At 37.4% G+C, this 23,939-nt stretch overlaps 1 protein-coding gene across 3 annotated transcripts in view; it reads right to left on the bottom strand.

Moving 5' to 3' along the window:
* The window catches only part of LOC146003999 (uncharacterized), a 133,049-nt gene that overhangs the window by 54,681 nt on the left and 54,429 nt on the right, over positions 1–23,939 (bottom strand). Inside the window, exon 1 of one of the 3 annotated variants that reach the window (XM_083142549.1) lies at positions 10,351–10,558. The exons of 1 other annotated variant lie outside the window; for it this stretch is intronic. In XM_083142549.1, coding sequence (XP_082998675.1) covers positions 10,351–10,368 — 18 coding nt within the window. In that variant the 5' untranslated portion in view covers positions 10,369–10,558. Of the gene's footprint in view, positions 1–536; positions 1,268–10,350; positions 10,559–23,939 lie in introns of those variants that run through there. One more of the 3 variants, XM_083142546.1, reaches the window with a different exon arrangement.

The following is a 23,939-nucleotide window of genomic DNA, read 5'->3' as shown; positions in this document are numbered from 1 at the left end:
GATAATGTTTGTAAGTTATAAACAATATAGACTTTTTTATTGGGCGAACTGAAAATAGGTTCTTTTAACAGTAGCACCTTGCGTCTGCTGTCAAATTACCAAGGGGGGGTACAACTCGATTTACGGATTTAGAGGGGTACAGTACCTCCCTTCAAAATTTAGGAGGGTACAATGTACCCCTGTACCCCCCCCCTTCCTGCGCCACTGCCACTGTCCCTCCTGTTTGGTGGTCCGTGTTATTGATGTCAGGTCTACAAAGAACAAAAAGCGGAGGAGGGATTTTCGTCTCTCAATTTTCCCCTCTCGTTTCAAAATAAACAAAAAGTTGGCAACACTGACACATGTAAAGCTTTCCGAATTTTCCGTCATGCTCACTACCTTAGGCTCAAGGTAAACAAGTTAAAAATAGCAAAGCTCTCCCTCAATTTATTCTATCAATTTTGGAATTCTTAAGAACATTATCACGATCGAAATTCAAGGTAATATCAAATATATGCAAGTGAATTTGAAAATCAATAACAATAAACTGGACTCACCATCATCAGCATTCTAGTGCACCGTTGTGCAAGTTCCAATCTTCGCGAAACTAATTCTGTATCTCTACTGATCATGGATGATGATTCGCGGATTGCTGCGCATGTTGCTCGTAATTCGACCCTTCTTGCTTCATCTAGAAAAGAGAAACTGCCATTTTCTTGCATATAAGACCTTGCTGTCCGACATCTGGGCCACATACTATTCTCTGCAACAGCATCCATTTTTACAAAATTGTCCATTCTTATACGTGCACCTTACTACTACACACGGTATTGTCACGTAACTGATCCATCTTCACATAATACGTTGCACACACTATCGAAATATGATCGTACAGTAAAACCCAAGTTTCATGTTGGTCAGTGTTTACACTTTAAGCCTTGTACTAATCCTGCTATTTGGGTAAGAATATAATCACCAATTAATCTGGGTTTCAAGTAGATCTTACAATAGAACATAGTGATGAATGGTTCACTCTACAGGAAAACATTTCCAGCACTTTAACGCCACTGAACATAACTTTTAGATCGCGTATCACATTCAACTTCAGTTTGAAAAAAATCGTGACATAACTTCATGTTCACGGAATATCCACGTTAATGTTGTCACCTCTCGAATCGAAAATAAAAACTGTCGGTGAAGAATATTAACATCGACGACCACAACTTCACAAACTAATTTCGTTTACAAGCCAAAAACTCCATACGATAAAATTGTTCATTTGTTTTGTTAGCCATCTACTACCAAAATTTTCTTCCAGATGGCAGCACTAACCAACACACCTGAAAAAAGAAGAGAGGTTGCCAACCAAGGATGTTGGGCAACAGCTACCAGCTACAGGATTTCCGATTGAAAATTAACATCTAAATTCAATTACAAGTTTTATTTATATATTTATCTACGTGTAGCTCTCTACAAACATAAACGGATGAAAACAGCAAGCCAAGCCAATTCATATGATTCAAGGATTGCTGGACTGTTTCCTTACAAGTTTTGCGCGTATTTTCAAAATTCTATTAGGCGTCGCTTTCCTGCTACTTTTGGCTGATCGCAACGATGAGGATGAGTGGTGATATGGTGAAATTGATAACAGGTACTCCCAGAGAACACTCATGCGTGTGCGTCCCATGGTCTGGCCGGGGTTGCAACCCGGTACCCCTGGCGTCGTAGCGCGCTGTGCTAACCACTACACCAAGGAGGTGGGCTTATTCCATCGGCGTCAGGACGGAAGAGCGAATTTTAAATAGGAAAGAAAGCAATAAACTCAGGAATTGTAGCTATCCTGAACAAGTGTTCTTTGTTAAATCTAATTCTGCCTGCGAGTTCGCAAAATTCCAGAAAAATGTTTTTACTTGAGATGTCTTAATGACTCAAATCTGCCCTTAACATCCAAAGCTTTTCCTTGAACGAAGCGTAACAATGAATAATAAAGTAGTATAATTAAGCATTTCAAAATAATAAGGGGTGTGCAGTGTAAATAAATTAGATATTCACTTCTCTGGTGTATCGGTTAGAAGTCTCTTTCCAGAGGTAGAATCATGATTGTAACAGTTTTGCACAAACATTATTTATAGCTATTATTAGTTTATTATTAATGTAAATGTTATATTCAATTTTGTATCAACGGCTCGAGCTCCCCACAAAATATTTCTGCCGATGCCCAAGATTAATTGTCTGTTTTCTGCACTGTCAGAAATTAAAGCTATGTATAAAAATATAACAAAAGGTTGGTTTATCGGCAGTAACACAGTAATATGGACAATACGCCAATGACACTGTCATACCCTCAGCTTACAAGAGGAGCACACACTCCTACAGCTACAGGGGTAGGGGGCATTTCCCCCTTTGCAGTAAACAAAATATAATGACAGAGGAGCAACCACGATTTTCTGTCTGGGGGGGGGGGCAAGTACCAGGATAAATCACGTACCAATAATAATTTAATAATAATGTTAATAAAAATAATATAACATTATTATTATTGTTATTATTGATATGCTTTATTTTACTTCGCTTCTTGTGCTACTTTTGGCTAATTTTCGAAGATGGGGATGAATGAATGGCATGACGAAAATTATGAATGGATACTCGCAAACATCCATGCCCAAGCCGTGCACACTAAATTGTGTACGTATTCAAAGTTTCTTTAATAAATATTATATACAGCATATATTATTTAAATACATTACACAATCAATACATCCATCTCGCAATAAACCAACAGAAAAAATTACATAAATTGTCTCTCAAATGTGGACCCTCCCTTTCCTCAAAACAATTGTTCATGCATTTAAAACAAAATCAATTAAGACAAGTGTTATTTCTCTGTCTGGTCATTTACAATACATTACAACGAACAAACATAAATTGCGAGCGAAGCCAGCAAGACATTTTTTGCAGGCTGAAATCAATATTAATAATTTCACGGAACTAAATGGCATTATATAATTTACAACTTTTGTGCCTCCCCGATGGTGTACTGCACTTGACCCCCTACAACTCATTTTCGACCAAGGTTGGGGGGGGGGGCAATGCCTGCCCCTGCACCCCCTGTGGTTGCGCCACTGTATAATGACTGTAAACATAGGTTTGCGCACGGGATGCACTTAGTAAACAATATTCCCCGCCTACGAACATTTCAAGCAACGAAAGGAGGCATTATTTATTTCTCATGAAATTGGATGTGTCACTGACAAAGTGGGGGTGTTTGAAACACTTGTACTAACTGAAGGAATGCTAACATATTTTCTTAAGACTGTAGAAGTTCGCTCTAATGCTGAACCAAATGTGTTTCATATGCTATCCAATGTTTGTAAATATGTGCTTTCAATTCACAATAGCGTGTGTCAAGTACTTTTAGCTTACAGAAAGCCGTGGCTTTTGTTTAGATACGACTTCACATGGAGTAAACTGGAGTTTCATTTCAGTATCAGAGGTATAAATAATATGTATATAATTACGCCTGAATTTACACTAAATGTACACAGGATTGAAATTTTCGGGGAGGTTCTGACCCCAGGTAAGCACAGGGGGGCTGATGAGGTTGAATCTAGGACAATTGCGATGATTTTGACGGTGGTGATCATTTTACAAATTAATGGTAGGACAATTCCGACGACCAGGACATAATCAAAGGCGCCACAGAACTAATAATGCTGTGGAAGGTTGGAACAACAAAATAAATAGGTGGCTTGGAAGACCCATCCAAAAATTCATGATGTTCTGGCCTGCCTCAAGAGCCAAGCAGAAGACATAAACATCAAGTACATGCTGAAGAAACTCAATCTAGAAGGTCAGAAAAGAAATAACCGTGACGTTGGAAAGAGTTTGAAAGTGTCTTCGCACTATGAGGACTTCAAAAGGTGTCTGTTGGCTCTAGCCCATGTTCAAAACTGGATTGAACCAAATTCCCAGCCGAAAATATAAATATTTCACATAATTATCTTGTTACAGGTATTATATGGGATGTTAAGTCATCCTTCAATTTGATAGAAGATTTAAAATGTTATCGCAATTGTCCACCCGCCCTTTCACTTGTGTTCATCGCAATTGTCCTGCTATCGATGAGGTTACAGTCCCTTCCGAAACTGAGAAAATCAACATTTTCAAATAAAAGCAGTGAAGAACTCTGGGAAAAATAAGAGTGGTAAATATCATTGAGGTAAGAAAGGGGAAGGAGCAAGCATCGCGCGATTTTTCTGAAGCCGGGTCACGGGACAGAACCCGAGAAGTCAGACCAAAACATTCGAAGACGCCGTAAGAAAGCATGGCATTTTGTTGAATAAGTTTTAGGAAGCAATGGTGCCTGCTCAACACACGGCTGTACTAACAGAAGCGACAGGAAACCTGAACGAATAATATTCCATAAGCAAATACAGCTAGTTATAGTTTGTTTTGTAGTATTTAAGTGTAACGTAAACCTCGAGTTTGCTTTTGTAGTTGTAGCCTACTTCCATGCTCCTCCCAGCCGGCGTGCGCTTGCAGCAGCCGATGCGATGTTCTTCTATCTGTGAAGCATGGCCGTAGGCAGGAAAAAAATTCGGGAGGGGTTAATTCATAATTGTTCTCATGGGTGTTGCCAGAAATTTGAATAATAGAAATAATAACAACAATTATACAATAATAATTAAAATTTAATAAAACAATTATTTTCCATAATAATACTAATAATTATTATAATAATAATTATTATTATTGTTATATCCTTGAGGGGCCTTACTCAATGCAGCAGATGAGTGAATATCCAGCACAAGGCTTTTTTTTACGTTTCATACAGTGTGTACTGAAATGCACAATTATTATACTTTGTTATTAAATTTTAGATACCTTTTAGAAAAAGCTTTAAAAGTTAGATAGAAATTTTAGTCAAAAGTTTTTGTTGTTTGACAGCGTGGTGCATGGATTGTAACCTCAATCGCAAATGTAATGCGCTACGAAACTGGAGATCCTACATTTGAACTCCTATCAAGGGGGATCGACTTTATCGGACAGGGAATTTAAAAGTTGGAAAGGGAATTTTGGGACAATCATGAGGAAATTTTCAGTCTATATTCCTTGTGACGCAGGAACAACACTGGAAAGAGGAAATGGATGGGTCGCCGGTGGGCTGCGATTTCGAGAATAAATGCTGTTTCACTCAAGTTTCAGAATTCCAAATGTATGAAAATTATAGATGGATCGTTTCAATATTGTCTCTTTGTATTTTTGTGATGCTTCGAAAAAAATTTTGAAAATGAGTTACAGATTTTGGTTTATGAACTTCCATTAATCCAACATGTCCGAAGTTTCGGGGGAGGGGGGTGAAACCTAGAATCACCCCTCTAAATACGGCCATGCTGTGAAGTCATTGGTTGAAGTAGATGCGGGCGGCAGCATACGGCCATCTTGCTCACACCATACGCTCCGCCCACTGGCTTCAAAACGAAAGCAAGGAGTGATAGGAGACTGCAGGCAGCTGGTAAATATGACCCCGATTGCCTTATTGTGTGTGCCTCCCCCCTCCCAGAAATCAGATATCTACAATTCACCTTTACAATTCCAGCTCCCCCCGAAAAAAAATCCTGAGGTCCGGACTACCTCTAAAGCTTGACGTCCACTGGGGCGCGGCGAAACACGGAAATATCCGGCAACAGAACTTCTGTTGTCTGCTTCTATTGAAATCAAATTGTGTAACGCTTACTACAGGGAAACGTGTGGAACCGAAGCACGGAATTTCTGGCTAGAAGTCTGCAGGTGATGTTAAGGATCATCGCCCACTTAGACGCCGGAAGCGAAACTGTTCCGTTCTGTTGCACCGCTTCCGGCGTCTCCATTGGGCGTCAAGTTTAAGACGCCGCTGCTTTGTAGACATCAGTGCAGAGGTTTGTAAATGCAGTTCCTCTTTCCTCGGTTAAACTTTCATCAACCCCTAATCGGAGGATGTGCGAACGTCTACGATTATAAGGTACAGTCACGGACACTGCCGGCTTGTAATGAAAACATTAACTTTCAATAGAATCGTTACAAGCCGGCAGTGTCCGTGACTGTACATTTAAACGAGCAACAACTTGAAATTAGAACATCTGGAAACTGTGAAAGAAGGTGGAAAATAAAAGTTTTTGCTGTAAAAGAAGGCCGAAAAGAAATCTTTTCCTGTAAAAAAAAAAAAGGGCCGAAAATAAAGTTTTTTCTGTAAAACAAGGCGGAAAATAAAGTTGTAGCAAGCTAAACACCATACACGAGGGACTGACTGGCCCCACAGTGACAATGAAACTTTGTATCAGCATGCATTGTCACTGTTTGGGGCACCACACGCCATTCTGCCGTGAACGCAAACAAAGAAAATTGAATAGATAAATGCTCTTTTAGCCATAGATTAGAACAATTGCGACCGCGGACATTTTCGATCAAGATAAAAATGCAGACAATTGTGACCCTCGACCGACCTTGGGTGCAAACAAACTGGAATTCCCAACGCCACCCACTCTATTCATGAACCATTGCAATCTTCACTCTAAGCTCAACTTACCCCAGATGTTACATCGGGCCTGAGTGCTGATATGATGAAAGGACACTCAAAGAACACTCATACCCAAGCAGGGATTCGAACCAGGACCCGTGGCATTGTAGAGCGCTGTGATAAAAAAAAACAACCAACGAGTGAAGGTGGTTTTCAGGGAGATAAAAAACACTGATTAAGAGTTTATATGTGGTAAGGGGGAGGGAAGAAGAGTTCAGGCTTGAGATCGCAATTCTGAGAATTTTCATTTTAGACTGAACAAAAAAAAAAATGGGAAGGTGGGTTAGTTTGAATGTGGTCGCAATTGCCCGGACTCGTTTAGCCCACGTATGCACTTTTTGTATATTTAGGTGTAGGGTAAATGTGACAGAACCCCAGAAAATATTCCAGCCCTCTGCCACCCTCTCGTTGTGTTCTTGCGCCCACCGGTCGGTACGCCCTTTCCAAGGTGTACTGTAACAAGAAACTCGTTTTTTTTTTGTTTTTTTTTTTAATAAAGAATTTCCGTATAGTGTGCGAAATAACTTCCGACTGTGCCAATTTGCCATTATACTTGAAACCATTAAAAATGACTATCCTGTTTTCAACCACACTGTGCCAGGGGAGCTTTAATCCGGCAGGATGCGCGCTGGGTAAATTTTACCCCCTGCGGGCTGGGTAAACTTTGACCATAAGGAAAATTGCTTCTCAAGTCCGAATTGTAATTGTTTCAAAGCATATTAAATAATACCTTTATAGATGAAAGTACTTTTATCAAGTTTGAACATTTTTATTGTAATACGCAATTGATAAAAACAAGAAAGAAAAAACGGTTAAGACGTGCGCTGGGTAAATATTACTTACAAGCTTAAGTATTTCGCAAATGCGAATTATAATTGAAGGGTTCGGGTGTAAAACATGGTAAGTGACATTGTGGTCATTTCTGAGTTAATTAAGAAAATAGTTTATTAGAAGCTATACTGTTTTCCTGTTGAGTTTACTAATTTCAGAAGGCTTCATTGATTCCAATGCAAATTGTATGACCTGGTAATTTCACTCGAAAATTGAAGGATGGCATATTTTACTTTGTAACTCAAACTCAAACTCAAAAATGACCAAAATGTCACTTAATATGTTTTACACCCGAGCGCTTCAATAAAACATTTAAACAACAATTCCTATAATTTTATTAATTTTCAACGTTTTTATTGTATTGCAGATTGATAAAAATGAGAAAAAGAACATGTTGAAATACAAAACTTGTACGTATGAGCGCGTTTATGGGTGAATTGCGCCAGCCAATGTTTCCACGGCTCTGATTTAAGATTCCGACATTCTGGAAAGTTACGGAGAGGCCTGACCTCTGTTCGAGTAAGCTGTTTTGATCGTGATGTCGACGACACAGTACTGTACATTCTGTTATCTACTGTGAACAAAAGCAACTGATAACGAACTACAAAAGCCTCAAGCTTCTTGTAAACAAATAGAGAACAAGCAAAAAAATTAAGATCAGATGGGGACGTAGCGGCTGTGGGACAATCCAACCAACCCACAATAACCTTCATGTAACCCAGATGTTACAAAATCGTAAATTTACGAGTCCGTTTCTTAGCGTTTCATATAGTTCTCCAGCCTAAGCATTATCTGTGTGTAGTTACAGATCGGTTAGTTCATCGAACTCTCCAGCCTAACTATTGTCTATTTTGGGGGGGATCAGGAAAAGGTTTAATAAAGTCCTTGCCTTGACTCATTCTCACCCAACGGGTCGGTAGGTGTAGCGGGGCTTGCCCCGAGTTGATACCTTCCTGGAGATGATGCCTTTCTCGAAAGGTTTAAAAAGGTTTATAAAGTATTTCCTTCGAAGTAAGTTGATCGTAATAGTTAAAATGTGTAAGAAATTTTATGGTAAAATATTAATTGATAATAAAGACAGAAGGCACATAAAATTATGCAAATTTAATGTCTGATAAAAAGGAAATAAATTAAGTACAGTGGCTATGAGCTATCCACCTTCAACAAAACTTAGAAATTGTCCTATTTTTAGACAACTGAAGGAGAATTAACTCGTATGGCTAATACAATGTTTTCTATAGCGTTTATTTAATAACCTACAGCTGCGATACTTAGGGAAACATAGCCGTAGTAATAGGCTGTTTTTTGCCGACTTAACATTACAGTAAATTCTTTACAAAACATTTTCATTAAATTTGGCACTATTTTCGAAATGTCTTTCTTAAAATATGTAATCAGTGTTCTGAAAGCAAGATATTTTACATATATATTTATAAGCTTTATGGCCTCAAGGTAGCAGTTACGTTACATGGGAGTAGCCCTACTGAATTGTTGAATAGAATTATTGAAAATATACTAATAATTATTAGGGTTGTGCTACTTCAGGTTATATATGTCTCTATATTTGTAGTGTTGAGGGGATTATTAATGGGTCTGTTACTGCTAACAGAAATAGGCACAATATTGGGATTACTATTGTAGTTACGGACAATTTGGCAATTTGAATTTGTTCCGCAACCAGCAACACAGATTTTTTTTAACAATATTTTCTGCTTCCTTAATGATAAAAGGAAACCAACCGTGATACACATAGACGTGCATTAGAATCTACTAGTACATACATTTCTACACTCCTCACAAAAAGTTTGGAATATTATTACATTAGAGGCTTGGAATGCAACAACACATGGTATCTGTCTGATGGACGTTCATTCCTGTATTTTCGCCGACATATGCCACCGTGCCTATCACCTATTGCCTAACATAAATATTCCAAATTTCCTAAAATAACAATATTCCAAACTTTTGTGAGGAGTGTAGATTACCTAGGACTTGATTTCACTAGGTGACGCACTTTTTCACATGCGTGAAGAAAATTCACGCAGAACTCCCGTTGAAAGTAGGTCATGCATAATTTCCGCAAGTCAAGGAATTCCCTCACAAATGGAGAAGGAACCAAGGACTGCACTTACCTGCTCCCCGCACCACGAAAAGTTGTTAGGTCCCTCTCAAACGTTCAGCTGGATAGCAGACGACTTTCCATAGTAAGCGGGGAACTCCCGTATAGATTCGGTCCCGTTATTTCGGCATTCAGCTGGTTTCTTAGCACGCACGATTACACACACATACACACTTGTAAATTTGTTGTATATTCTAATTTTATTTAAATATTCTGCCAGTTTTGTTAATTACGACGAAAAATAAATAAGAATGAATGATTGGATGAAATTGGCGAGACACATACGCCACGACTAAAACCTGGAACCTTTGGTGCCTTAGATCGTGGTAATTTGTTGAACACACAATTCTTTTCAATGGAATTCTATCGAATTACCCAAGACAAAAACGGTGCACATTCATGTTGGGTTCATTTTCAAAGCAATTTAATTAGTAAGATCAATAATGATCTATAACATGATGAACGTTAATATTAATTACTTTAAGTACAGCTAGGCTACTTGGGACGAACAGTAATTTAAAGTGGAACTGGTATGGTGTAAAAACCCCTGAGAATTGAGTCTTGATTAAAAAAAAAACGATACTATATTTTTTAAATATTGAATTATTCTATATATAGTTTAGTATTACTGTTTTCGCTAACAGCAACAATATAGTAATGATCGCCAACAGCAACAATATAGTAATGATAATAATTGCAATACTATAATAATAATTGTAATTAAGTAATGATATATCTCTAATTTCGACTACCGAAATAAACTACAACGGCTTAATTCACAGCAAAATTAATGAAAATGGACACATTTTTTAAACAAAATCTACTTATCCCTCATACAAGAGGAACGAGCCGAAAATGCACTCACCAACCAGTCATTGGGCATCACAGAGTTGACGAACAATTCATTCGTCGCACACAAGAGAAGGAACTGTTCAGCCGAAACTAAAATCACGAAAGACAATGTTTCGCTTCCGAGCTTGGCAACAGCTTCGGAAACATGATAAATAGACCTTTGATATGAACGACCTTTTCACCTGGCTTGTAACGATCAAGTTTGCTGCGAAAGCAGGGGCTGGCGTTCCACGGTTTGTGTTGTCAGAAAATCGGGAATGTCCCGAGATCGTGTGCCCGCCCGTCGACCTCGATATTTTTTCCCTCCTCCAAGAGGGAAATTCCCCTTTCACACGAGAAAATATCCCACCAGGTTAAAAAAAATGCAAGATATGATACAAATATACGACTGCAAGGTGCTGCACTTGCATTCCTTAGATACATTCATCCTTTGTAGTGCTTGCAATGTGCACAATATGCAACAAATAATACAATGACTGGCATTTAGAAGCGCGCTACGTTGTCCACAATGCGTCATTGTAATGAAGCATTATTTCACAAGACTGCAATCTGCATTTACACCAAGGCTGTCCGCACTGAGGGGGGCTGAGTAACATTTCATATCTTGGTGAAAACATTCTCACGTTATTTTGTTATACATGGTAGTTAATTGCTGTAACTAGCGGCCTGAAAACAAAGAAAACAATATAATTTGCAAAAAAATATCGACTGGACAATTCCACGAAAAGTGGTCCTACTCCATGTTAATAACAAAATGAATTAATATGAGAATTATCATTGTTTTAAATTGCATGAAGGTTTAGATGTTTGTGAATGCATATAATTTGCACATTTCATCAATAAAAGTTACTAGCATCTGCAGTCTATATGCTTCACAGACAAATGAAGTCAAATATAACTATATTTTTAAAGTGTCACACCCATAACGCACTTTTGTTAATGCTTTTCATGCATTCAACCTATGCCATCATACTCAATTTTCCACATTTGTTAGCACACACATAAAGTACTTCATAAGTCTATGAAATCGGTTCATTATCAATATTTTCATCCAATCTCTTGTGTAGTACCTTAAATTTTGCGTGCAAAATGTCACTCACGTAACGCTGGAACAAGACCATCTTGAGGTTCAGGCCACAGCGCTCAGTCAAGACGTCATCATCTGGAGGCGATCGTCTTAACGCTGTAAACCCCTTGTAGTATTTTTATCAGAGAATTAAGGTATATTTATTTCTTTTATGAAGTTAATATAATATATAATTAGAAGAAAAAGTAGAATATTGAATATTTACACCAAAATTTTCATTCAGGAAGTCACTACGGGCACCATAAAAAATCCTACCATAGCACAAAAAATGGGTTGAAAACCGTTAGAAACTTCCTGGCGGAAATATTTAAACATTGTATATCTTTGAAAAATATTATTTGGAATATTTGTCAGCTACAGTTAAATTCGTAACCGCTTTTGTATGAACTTATGTATGTAAAAATCAATTGATTAAATCAAAGTCCCGCATGTTAGGTTGACCTCAAACTTTCCAAGTTACCTAATCAATTAAATTGCTTTAGCTTTACCCAAAATTAATCAACCAGATAATGCAGATATTCTGTGTAGCTATACAATCTCAATACAATAACTTAATTTATATATCCTTGCAGCAAAAGAAATTGGTACAAGGACAATGTTACATTTCTGTGTATAAGGTCTAAACCTAAATCTTTTGTCACATTGTAAGTTCGACCCTATTGACTTTATTGAACAAAATATAATACACAAATTGAATCTTTCCATTGTCGTTAGTAAGATCTGTGACAATAACTAGAGTTTCTAACATTCTCATTGAAAGAAAAAAGCAGATTAATATTTTGATTTTAGCGATCACTTGAGAAATAAACATTTGGAATATTTCCTTACACTGTTTTTACACTCTGTTAATAAAATCGTGAAGAGTATTAATAAATTATGAAACAATAAACGTTATCACTGATTTAATAATCAGATACGAACATCGAATCTTCACAAAGACAAAAAATAAAAAGCAGTTCACATGAAACAGTTTTATAACATTTAATACATTTTTTAGTTCATATTAACATAGCTAGGTAACAAAATGCTTTCTGTGTGAAAACATTTGTGTATATTCTTGGATAATTTTACACACGAATATTTCTTTCATCGAAGTTCTTGCTACACATCGTACCCTTGTATTTGAATGCACAACATGGCTTCCATTAGCCTCCGATTAGCCTAAAGAAGCATAAAGCGGGGTAAAATAAAAATGTATGTACACATGTTATCAACTTTGTCCAGTTTTCTTTCATTAAGCATATTTTGAAACTAAAAATTTGTGGAAGTCATATGAATATGTTATCGAATACTTGCATAAAATTTACACTAACAAACTGCTGGTAGACACTAACGTAATATTTTAAACGTTGACTAAAGCTTGAAACAAATTAATTTGCAATCATAAACAACAACGCATCTTAAAGTTAACCAACGTTTGTAATTCAGGGTAAATTATTTGTTATTTGTAAAGAAAATTGTTGACAAGAGATAAAACATGACCACATTTAAGAGTATATTAGATTCCGGACACATCCAATGTTTACATCATGAACTATTACTCTTATTTATTTATGAGCATAAAACCTTTGTTACTTAACTTGTATCTTTTCGCATGGACCGAAACGCATGGAATTACCCTAAAAAAATCTCATTTTCAACATCATCCTGAAGAAATGTGAACGTTAATCTTACCTTTTTCATCATAATTGCCTCTGCAATTGAGCACACAACACTTATACACCAGACCTCTCGCACATTTAAGCATATTTACACGTCATGTAAACTCGATTACAGTTCTTAAATTTGCATTACAATTCCATATTCACTAAAAAGATCCAACATTGATTCCGAAGAAGCAAATCAAACATGGCGGCTATCTCGCCTCCAGTTGATGACGCTTAGTCACGTGACCGGAGCAAGCCATTAGGCTTTCATATAGAGAAGGTAATAGCTGGAATGCCCCCGCTACATTTTCAGCATTGGAATTACATGAACTTTTCTCAAAATATCTCAAGGGGGGGAGGTCTCCCTTAAATTTCGAGGGAAAGTGACTCAACACATGGACAGTTTGATTCAGATGAACATTGAGACCCTTCAGCGTAACAAGAATGCCGTGAAATATGATAAAGATTTTCAATCACCAATTACTTTATTTGCAAAAGATACTAATTTTTTTAATTGTCTCCACGATGGCGCGCAGTGGTAACTTAATCGCATTGTAATCGGAAGGTCCCCCGGGTTCGATACCTGGTGGAGGAACAGTGGTTTTACTCACTTAAAACTATAGGTCAGGTCCCGAATAGCTTTTCTGTGCATATAATGGACTTAAAACAGAAACTAAAAAAAAACAAACTCATTTTTCCAATTTCATGTTCAGACATGTAACATTGACATTTTTAACATGTGGATTTTTAGTTATTTTGTTCTGTGTATTAAATTTATTAACTAAAATGTACATTTCATAGTTTTGTAGAAATTCAATTGCTTGCAAAAAAAGATCTAATCGTAATAATTGAGGAATTGGCATTTTAATCGACCCCACCCCCTCTAAAATGTAAAATTTTGGGGAACGTTAGTACGGGTAGTCGAGGTAACGTATAAAAGTCATGACCACGCCCTAGTACTGGCCGTGAAGGAATGCCCTTACTTTTTACTGATGATGATACGTTAAGGGCATCAACTTCTAGAACTTTTTCAAATAAATGAATATCTCAAGTATTTTCAACGACAAATTGGAGAATTTAGGTGCTTTCTAATGATTCAGAACATAGGGTGTTAGATAAATAAAATTTTAAAAAATACCGTGATATGTAAGCGTATATGCTTTGTACAGTCAACGTTAAAGATAATGGTAGGCAAATTGTCCACAGCTATTTTCATTATTTTTTTTATTCTACATCCTGTGTAGTTTTAAGGAATGAAACTATGTTCGTTCGAAGCAGGCATTGTTCTCTGCTTATTGACGTCATTATTTCAATTCATTATCATCACATTGTGTAATACAGACCGAATGAAAATGATGGTGGGCAATTCGCCTACTGTTTATTTCGCCGGTGGGTGTACATACATGAGCAGTGTGATAGAAATAATCACTGAAAATGATCATCACTGTAACAACATTTTCTTTAATTAATTATAAGAAATGCCACGCGTAGCGATGTAAGAAACGTTTATAAAAAGGGCGCAAGAGGGGGCTAGAATCAGTGGCGGAACTAACGATTTCGGGGCTCTCGCAGAACCACTCTTAAACTTCTGAAACTTAAATTTTGTCTAAATCACCTCGCCAGTTCCTGGTTCATTTACAAGTACAGCCGTGGTAAAAATAAAAATACAAAATTGGAAGAAAACAATCACCACATTGATGCTAAACTCAGTCTCATTTTTGCTGCATAAACATTAATTTTACTATTTTATAGTTTACTCCCATATCTTCAGTGTTGAAGCCCCCTCCAGAACATTTGAAGTGGTGTTTGTTTTTGCTGTTACGGGCACGTAAAGTTTTCTTTTAGTTATTTCATGTTCTTATGCACATTGCACAACACATTTTAAAAATACTGTATCACAAACCTAACACGAGCAAATAAAAGCAACTACTCAGATGGTGTGGCAATTGAATACTATGCCAAAAAAATATATAGTTTTCATTTATCTTTTATTTTTGCGAGCTGACCCCTTAAGACCCCGCCCTCTCCTCCGCGCTACGCCAGTTAGAATGGCAGATGGTGGAACACACAGGCATTCAGAGTTCGAAAATTATTATATAAAATACTGCACACAGGGACAATGATGATTTTATATATAGTTTGTTCAAAACATGAGGGGCAAGGGGGTTTAGCCGTTTTCTGGAGCGGCCATGACCCACCATGACCTCCCTTTAGTGTCGCCAATGAGTACCATATCAGTGATACGCCGAAAATGGAAAGAAACGTACTTCCTCAAAGATGCAGTATCGGAGATTGGGTTGCAAAACTGGGGGGGGGGGGTCGATTCTGCCTCCACAAAGTTAGGTTTCAAGTTACTCCCATGGAGGCAAGGATAGTTTACTTGTAGGGAAGGTTTAGCAATATGTGTGGGGGCAGAAAGTGGCAAAAAAAAAAAATGGGGGGCAACTGCCCTCCGCCCCTAATCGTCGCCACCTGGTATATGTGTAAACCAATAAATAAATAATGCAAGGTGAAATCAACCAACAGAAAGATACAAAAGAACATTGTTGACTTCTACATTCTTTCGTTGCTGATTCTTCTCCACCCTTGCAAATTGTTTTCCGATTTTGTTCAAACTTCCTAAATTCTAGCGTGTGGTCAAGAAAGTGGCGCCGAACGAGCAAGAAAAGTAAACACCGCTTAATCTTGTTTTAAGACATGAAACATCACAAAGATCCGTGTTGTGCAGTTCGCTCTCCGAGTGGGCAGAATTCGGAAATTTGTTTTAATATTTTGTGCAATAATGTGTGTCTTAAGCGGGCTGAGAATGTTTTTTGTTCCTTGCCAATAAAATGTAGGCTTTTAGAAGTTTTAAATGTGATTACATTTAAAAACCCTTTAAAGTCATTTCTGAGATGTGCATTTTATAGTGGCCATTTTTGCCTGTAATTGCCTAGTTTAAATGCTTTGAGTGCCTAATCCTGGAAAATTATGAAAAACCTGTTGATGTGATGTTCATTACTTTGAGTACCTATTTTGTATTTTTCGGTGATTCTTGTCTGCCTATAGTCATAGGCGTAGCTAGAACTCTATCTACCAAAAAGTAATTGGGCACCTATGATGGTGGTTAATTTAGTATCTAATTTGAATCATTTAGTATCATTTAGTGTGACCACTGGTGGTTGTTCCTGGCACAATGAACTCACAGGCATACTGTACAACACTAGACAATGAAATGCTCCCAACCTTGTGGCGTTTTTACGAAATGGACCCCTGTTACTTCCAGGATGACAATGTTAGGTGGCATGTTTCGGAGGCTACTATGCAGTGGTATGCCGACAACAATGTTCACCGATTGGTCTGGCTTGCACAGAGTCCTCATCTCAATCCCATAGAAAACCTTTGGGAGGCATTGGACTGACGGGTGAGGTCTCGGGAGATGCGGCCAAATTCCATTGTCCAACTGAGTGAGATCTTGCAAGAGGAATGGCGACACATTCCAATGGACGTCCTCCACAAACTAGTCAGAGCATGCCTGACAGAGTGGCTGCTGTTATAGCAGCAAGAGGTGTCTCCACGAGGTTCTAACAGGGTTCGCACCACCAGACAACCATTTTGTACACGTGCCCAATTACTTTTTGGTAGATAGTGTATTTGGGTGTGCACAAAGAAAAAAATGAGGTTTGTACAAGTACCTTTATAACAACATATTTTGCAACACAATCACTTGGCTCTTTAAGAGCACTGATGTTTGTAAAGGAATATAAATTCACCAAATGACAGTGTTGAAAATTTCTGAATGTATGTAGTAGAAAAAAATCAAATTGCATAGAAATTACACACACACAAAATGTTCATAAATGTTACAAACAAATACATCAAAATACACGTCATCTATAACAAGAGACGTCTGTCAAAAGGTACAATGTTCTTAAACTCATCAATAACTTCATTTACATCAATAGACTAAGCCTTTTCCTGTTCCACAAATAGCAAGAGGAGGGCTTCCAATCTATCCTGCTTCTGAGTTGCTCTTAATTTAGTTTTAACTTGGGCAAGCTTGGAGAAAGCTCTCTCACACGTGCAGCTTGTGACAGGTATAAAACAAAAGCGCTGTAGTACAGAGTAGAATGCAGTAAATATCTTCTTTCTCCAATGACATAAAAAAATCGAAAAACTACAGACACTCGTTTCATCAGCGATAATGCACACGTTTGTACCAAGCAATGACATTTTCAACTTCTTACAAACTACTGCTTATTTTCTCTCTTATTGAAATATCTGTCTTTAATTCTCTTTGATAAATCAGCCCATTAGGGTGTGCCTAGGCACACCCCGTAGCTACGCCTATAGATCCTGGTTATAAGCCCTTACCCTTCCTTACGTTCCTAATAACGATATGATCATGAAAAGTGTAAATAATATAGGAGACTGACAAGTATCATATAAGAGAACTAACTCTCTAGCCTTCTTAAACCCGAAGGTTCATGGCTGCAGCAACACAGGCCTTCCATCTGTCCCTCCTGAGCAAGATCTATATACTCTTTTTCCATCCCTATCGATTTCCTTTAGGTTCATCTCAACGTTATCCCTCCACCTTCGTCTTGGCTTTCATGGCAAATTATTACGAAATATTTTGCCGTCATTAATTAAGTTGAGAATTTCATAAATGTATACTGATGAATTTTTTTTTCTGAAATAAGGTAACAGGCAAATTATTGGGTTGGCCCAAGCCCCACAGGGCCAAGTTGGCGTCACTGCCCATATTCCTCAATCTCCGCTGTTTCTGGGAATAGTATAGGACTACAAGTCAGCAATTCCAGCAAGCAGACATAACGGAATTTCCGAGAAATATACATTAGAACCTAAAAACAAATGAAGGAAGTGACGGAGACTACGACATATGTATGTACATATTTCGCATACTTCAGCTACGTGAAATCCGGTTATTGCATAATCAATAAAGCTACACATGTTTTCAAAGATACTTCTCCGGGAAGGGAGCCATCTTTTTCTTAAAGTAAATTATGTTATGCTCAAATGCAGGACACTTACGATCTTAATGAAATTCTTTCCAGCGCAAGACATCAGGCTAAAATGTAGGACACGTAGGTATAAAAGAGGACTTCTATGAGCCTTTATTATATCGCATTAGAATCTTGCGCCTGAGAAGAGTTTCACATGTTGATGAAGTGGGGGCAAATTTGGAACAAGAATTCGGGAGTTTTCCCTTTCCGAAACATTCCGTTCTTTACCCTCCCTCTCAAAATATTGACGTTGACGTTCTTCAGAAACTCTTCAGGTGAAACTCTTTAGTGAGTACTGTACCGCGCATGCGCTGCCTGCCTTGCAGTGTTGCCAATTGTGGATGTGGGATTTCATGCTTGGCGAGTGGGGGCGACGACCGAAATCAGTTCTATGTGCGACAAGCAGTAGGGATTTACAAATCTCGGGCCTCCCGCAAAATATTACCAAAGGCCCCCCCTCTACGTACCTTCACACACACACACACATTATATATATATATATTACACATATATAATGTCTGGGTGTGTAAGTCTTGATCTCATGTTGACAAACTCACATACGAGGGCCTACAGGGTGATTCAAAAGTCCCTTAACACCCCCCTATAAAAAGTAAAGGAGTTAGGCTGGGTACAATTGGTCATGATAGAAACAGGTTAGGCTCAGGGGAGACCACCTTGGTGTGTTCCAAACGGACGTCCACCATATTAATGGCCGTCATATTGAATTCAACTCATTTTTTTTTTTAATGGGAAGGGGGTGATGTTGTATAGGCTTAGATTTCTTAAGAGGTTGGGGGTGGGTAGAGCTAGGTAAAGCATAAATACATATTTCTTTCTGTTTGCGGCAAGAGGCGCAATTTTTTTTTTCCTTAAGGTGGAACCTAATACAGTTGAATAAACCTTTGAAGAATAGTAATTGCAATAACTGTCTTTGACAACAAAGCATATATGTCAAGGTACATCGAACTTTATTAGCTGGACAAAAAAATCACTGCACTACTGTGATTATGTAATTATACAACATAATACTTTACATGTAACTTTTGACAGAATTTTTTATCATATTCTGTTTATAATACTTATTCTTACAATCTTTATAGGAGTTTAATATCTTCACACATATTTACATAAAAAAGGAAAGCCCAAGATAAAATTTTCGTCTGGGCGAGGGATTTTTGACATTTTCGAAGGGAAACAAAGGAGCCTATTTTGCAATGGACTGGTTCATTCAAGAGCATGAAGACTGCAGTATTCCCATGCTTCTTCCTCTATTCTCGCACATATTCATTCATAATATGCCATGCGTTGTCCTTAATTCATTGTTAGTTTGAAAAAGGAAATACTGAAATAGAAAACGCACAAGCACAAGAAACACCCTCAAACTAAGTGAGACCCACATTTTTGATTGTGCCTATTTCAGAGCAGAATCCTGCGTAATTCCCCACATGTGTGTGCGAAGTTTCTGTGTGCAAAAGTTATGTAATATGTTGGAAGATATTCATTGGGCCCCTTATAGGGGGGTCAAACTAGAACTTGATATATATATATATATATATATATATATATATATATATATATATATATATATATATATATATATATATATATATATATATATATATATATATATATGACACTATTTGCTCACAGCTGTAGAATGTTACATTTATTACAATCATACAAAACTCTTTCCTGATTAAAGATAGGTTGAAGAAACCTTCACCACAGCATTTCTCGTGAAATAGTACCCTGATTTGATCTAAGGTCGGAATTTTTCCGGCTTTGTCCCCGCATGAAGCTGATCCAGGGTCCACCCAGCATCAAATCAAATGGTACCCGTTTGGGGGGGGGGTTGTAAATGCGGCCGGAGCGTGGTGCTGATCACATCACCTCCAAGATGTTCGGCATCGGAAATATGTGGAGCCCTGCCTCCACATATCCTAAATGTGCCTTCATGGCACGGTGCTACATGCACAGGGAATTTTACCTTTACCTGTGTATATTGTATATTACCTTCTGTACCCCTGAGTATATGTGCATAAACGAACCCTCTACTATGTCAATGGCTGAGGGGCCCCCTAAAGGCTTACTTGTCTCCGCCCCCCCCCCCCCCCCCGCACTGCGGAATTTTGCGGGTTGTAGATCCGGCACTGGCGGCAAGGCATTGCTAGGCTAATTTATTTTCACATATTTAGGCTTTAAAGAATGCTCCAAAATACCTTTAAAATATTTAGTATGTATACATCTTGGAGACGTAAAGCGGAAAAAAATGCCTCCCCCTGCCTTCATTAGGATTTACTAGGGTAGCTATACGTCCCGGATTTTCCGGGACAGTCCCGGAATGGTATAATTTGTACCGGTTTCCCGGAATCGGGTGGGTGGGACTGTACTTCCGTGAATATTATTTCTATTTAAATGCATTGACGTAATTTTTAAATTATCATTTTACGAAACAATCTAACTGTACCCTCTCAATAATACAATTCAAGAGCTCGGGTGGAAAACATGGTAAGTGACATTGTGGTCATTTCTGAGTTCATTAAGAAAAAATATTATTAGAAGCTATACTGTAGATATACTGTTTTCGTGTTGTGTTTACCAGTTTCACTGAGCCCAATGCAAATTGTATAACATGGCAATTTCACTCGAAAATTGAAGGATGGCACATTTTACTTTGCAACTCAAAAATGAGCAAAGTGTCACCACGTTTTACACCTGAGCCCTTCAATAATCGAGTTACAACAGAGATCATTGACTTCACGATGGCGCCGATCAGTGCATTTGCCTGCAATAATTCTAGGCTGTATGGGAAAAAGCACAATAAAAAAAATGCAGACAGTATTTTGTCACCACTGTTTAGGCTACGACGCCAGGGCCCCGGGTTCGAATCCCGGCCTCTGCGTTTGCGAATGTCCATTCATAAATTTTATCACATCACTCATTCTCATCTTCCCGAATAGTCAAAAGTCGTAGAAAAGAAGTAAAATAAACCAAATCAATCACTGTTTAGAATCTTAACACATGTCTAATATAAAATTATACTTTCTTTTTAACTAATCCAGTGTGGCTTAGATAAAAGCAACAGAAAACCTCAGATGGTGACTTATGTGCCTTTTAATATCCCAAAATTACAACACTACCTTTATTTCCTTCTGCTTGGAGTGCTGAATTTCAATTAAGGCTCTCTTTTATTGCATAGTAAACTGCTATGTGTAAGCAGTCAGTGCTCTGTTCAGTCCGCAGTTTTCAAATAAAGTTTCGACATTGTGAGAGAGATAGCAGCTTAGTTCATTATGTCACCGGAAAGGATGTGTAAGTTTAATGATAAACTTCGAAGTGAATTTCCTTTTATTAAGAAGTGTAAAGATATGATAATGAGACCGTCCATAATAATAATACTTTATAGGGTACACCCCTCCTCCCCTAAACAGGCTTCCGGTCAGCAGTTTCCCGGATTTTCATTTATAAAATACGGCAACCCTAGGATTTACCCCACCTGCAAGTTTCTCCTTCTCCACACCGATGGCGTGCCCCAGGGGGTAGATTGGGGTCATAACCACCCTTTTGGCCCAGTTAGGGTTGCCAGACGTCCCGTATATACGGGATTGTCTGTCCCCTTTTTTTAAAGAAATGTCCCGGTATCCCGGAAAATGTTCTTAGGACGCCCATTTGTCCCGTATTTACCTAAAGAAATAATAAGTGAATGAGAATAAGTCATGTTCTGAATTTTATAGTAATGCATTGGAAAAAAATATCCTATTAAAGGATGTCAAGAGATCACTCAAATATTAATATATTTAGTCAAAATGTTAAAAATTAGGGATTAACAATGCTTTAAACAGCAATTGATTTTGTAATGTTTAAAAATGTTCAATTACAACACCATTAAGCCTTGTTTCCATTATAATAGTCTGGAGGGGAGTAATGTTTGTGTATATAAATCGTCCTGTTTTTGTATCTTATTACATTTGTACTTGGTGCAGAGTCTGAAGAAGACCTTGCTATAAGGTTGAAACGTTACGTTTAGTTTATGTTTTGTAATAAAATTAAATTACTGCATTGGTCAGCATATTGAGTTTTTATAAAAATGTTATAAAAAATAAATTTAACTATATCCATGCCTATATAATAAGTATGTCCCGTTTTCTTTATTTTAGAAATCTCGCAACCCTAGGCCCAATATTCCTAAAAGAAGAACGTCAAAGGTATGAAAAGATGATAAAATTAGCTGACTAATTGTAATAAAAAGTATTCGTAACCCCCTTTTCCTTAGGAAATCCTGGGTACACCATTGCTTCACACATATCCTTGTGCAGAATATTGTCTACTATCACAATCGAATTTAGAACACCACGATATCAGCTTCATTCTGCTAATGTATTATAAATCCTAACCAAAACATTAAAGAAAGTACAGTGGGTTCCATGAGTATTACCGTGCAAATTGTCCATGACTACTTTCATTAATTTATCTCTTGCATCCTGTGTGTTTTTAAGCGATGGATTTTTATGTATGCTGGTGCAGAAGTTGTCAACAGCTTGTTTTGAGTTTTCTTTTAATTCTTGAAGCTCTTATTGGTTCAAATGAAGTGCACAAACATGGTGATGGACAATTTGTACGGTAATACTCATGGATCCCACTGTACAACTGATATGCCTGATAAAAAAAGGCATTTTTGGCAAAAGGAAATTTGACTGCCTACTTTGCCAATTCTAATAGAGTAAAACCTCGTTAATTCCGACAAATGGGGGGATAATTTGACCGGTTTAACGAAAGTCCGGATTAACTGAAATAACCTATAAGAGCACAGTAGTAAGTTCATTAAAACTCAGTTTATAGCAACAAAACACGGTTATTATGGTGTATTTAAAGGGCATAGGCCTAAATACAATATACAGTACTGTACTGTACAGTACAAAGTCTGCGGGAAACAGAATTTCATCAGTGGTTAACTGTCTTTTCTTTGGGAAGTTCTCCTGTTGACTTCTAGCCACATTTAAAACCTTGCATTCTGTTTTTTTGTTGTTTTTTTTGTCCGGATTAAGTGAAGTCCGGCTTATCGGGATCCGGATTAACGAGGTTTTACTGTACATAGAATTAGAGTACTGCATGGAACCACTTTTCGCTCGCTCGTACTCGTTCGAGTCTCCCACGCTCGAGCATTTATAACGGAATGTAATTTTAATGTGACAATAATCGTAGATCCGTCCTGGGGGTTTCAGCCAACAATCATCTATTTTATTTTCATGTATCTCTGTATTGGTAAGATAGACTAAACTACATTTTAACATGGAGATAATGACTATACTTAAGTTTCAATTTCATTGCGTCGTTCACCTCACAATCAGGCACGTATCTAGAAATATATTTCGGGGAAGGAGGGGAAGGGGCGAAACAAGTGTCAAGAAAGGAATGATAATATAGTTTATTTATTTATTTAGTACTGAGAACAGTTAAAAATAAAACCTTATACAGCACTATGTCACAAAGAGTAATATCAAAGGAATAACTCATAATGGCTTTTACAGTAAACCTCATCTTATACCTAAAGATATTTTAAGGGAAGTCAGTTAAAATTATCGATTAATATTTTTATAAATTCACCACCATTTTTAAAATAATAATGCATTTTTTCTTGTTTTGTATTTTGGAACGTTATATACTGTTGTATTTATAAAGTATTCACTATCAATCCTATTTGACAAATAATAATAATAATAATAATGCTGTCTAGATTGAAATAATTATAATATAATTACATCGAATTAAATTTAAGTTAATTAAAATATATTAATTATTGTATCAATAGGCCAATATAATGTGTACGAAAGAGATATATCACGTATTCATTATCTAGCTTACC

This window comes from Lepisma saccharinum, chromosome 21 (assembly GCF_977018435.1).
Source record: "Lepisma saccharinum chromosome 21, izLepSacc3.1, whole genome shotgun sequence".
In the NCBI taxonomy this organism is placed as follows: Eukaryota; Metazoa; Arthropoda; class Insecta; order Zygentoma; family Lepismatidae; genus Lepisma; species Lepisma saccharinum.
The sequence above is the reverse complement of the archived record's forward strand: the minus strand, read 5'-3'. Positions and strand labels throughout refer to the sequence as shown.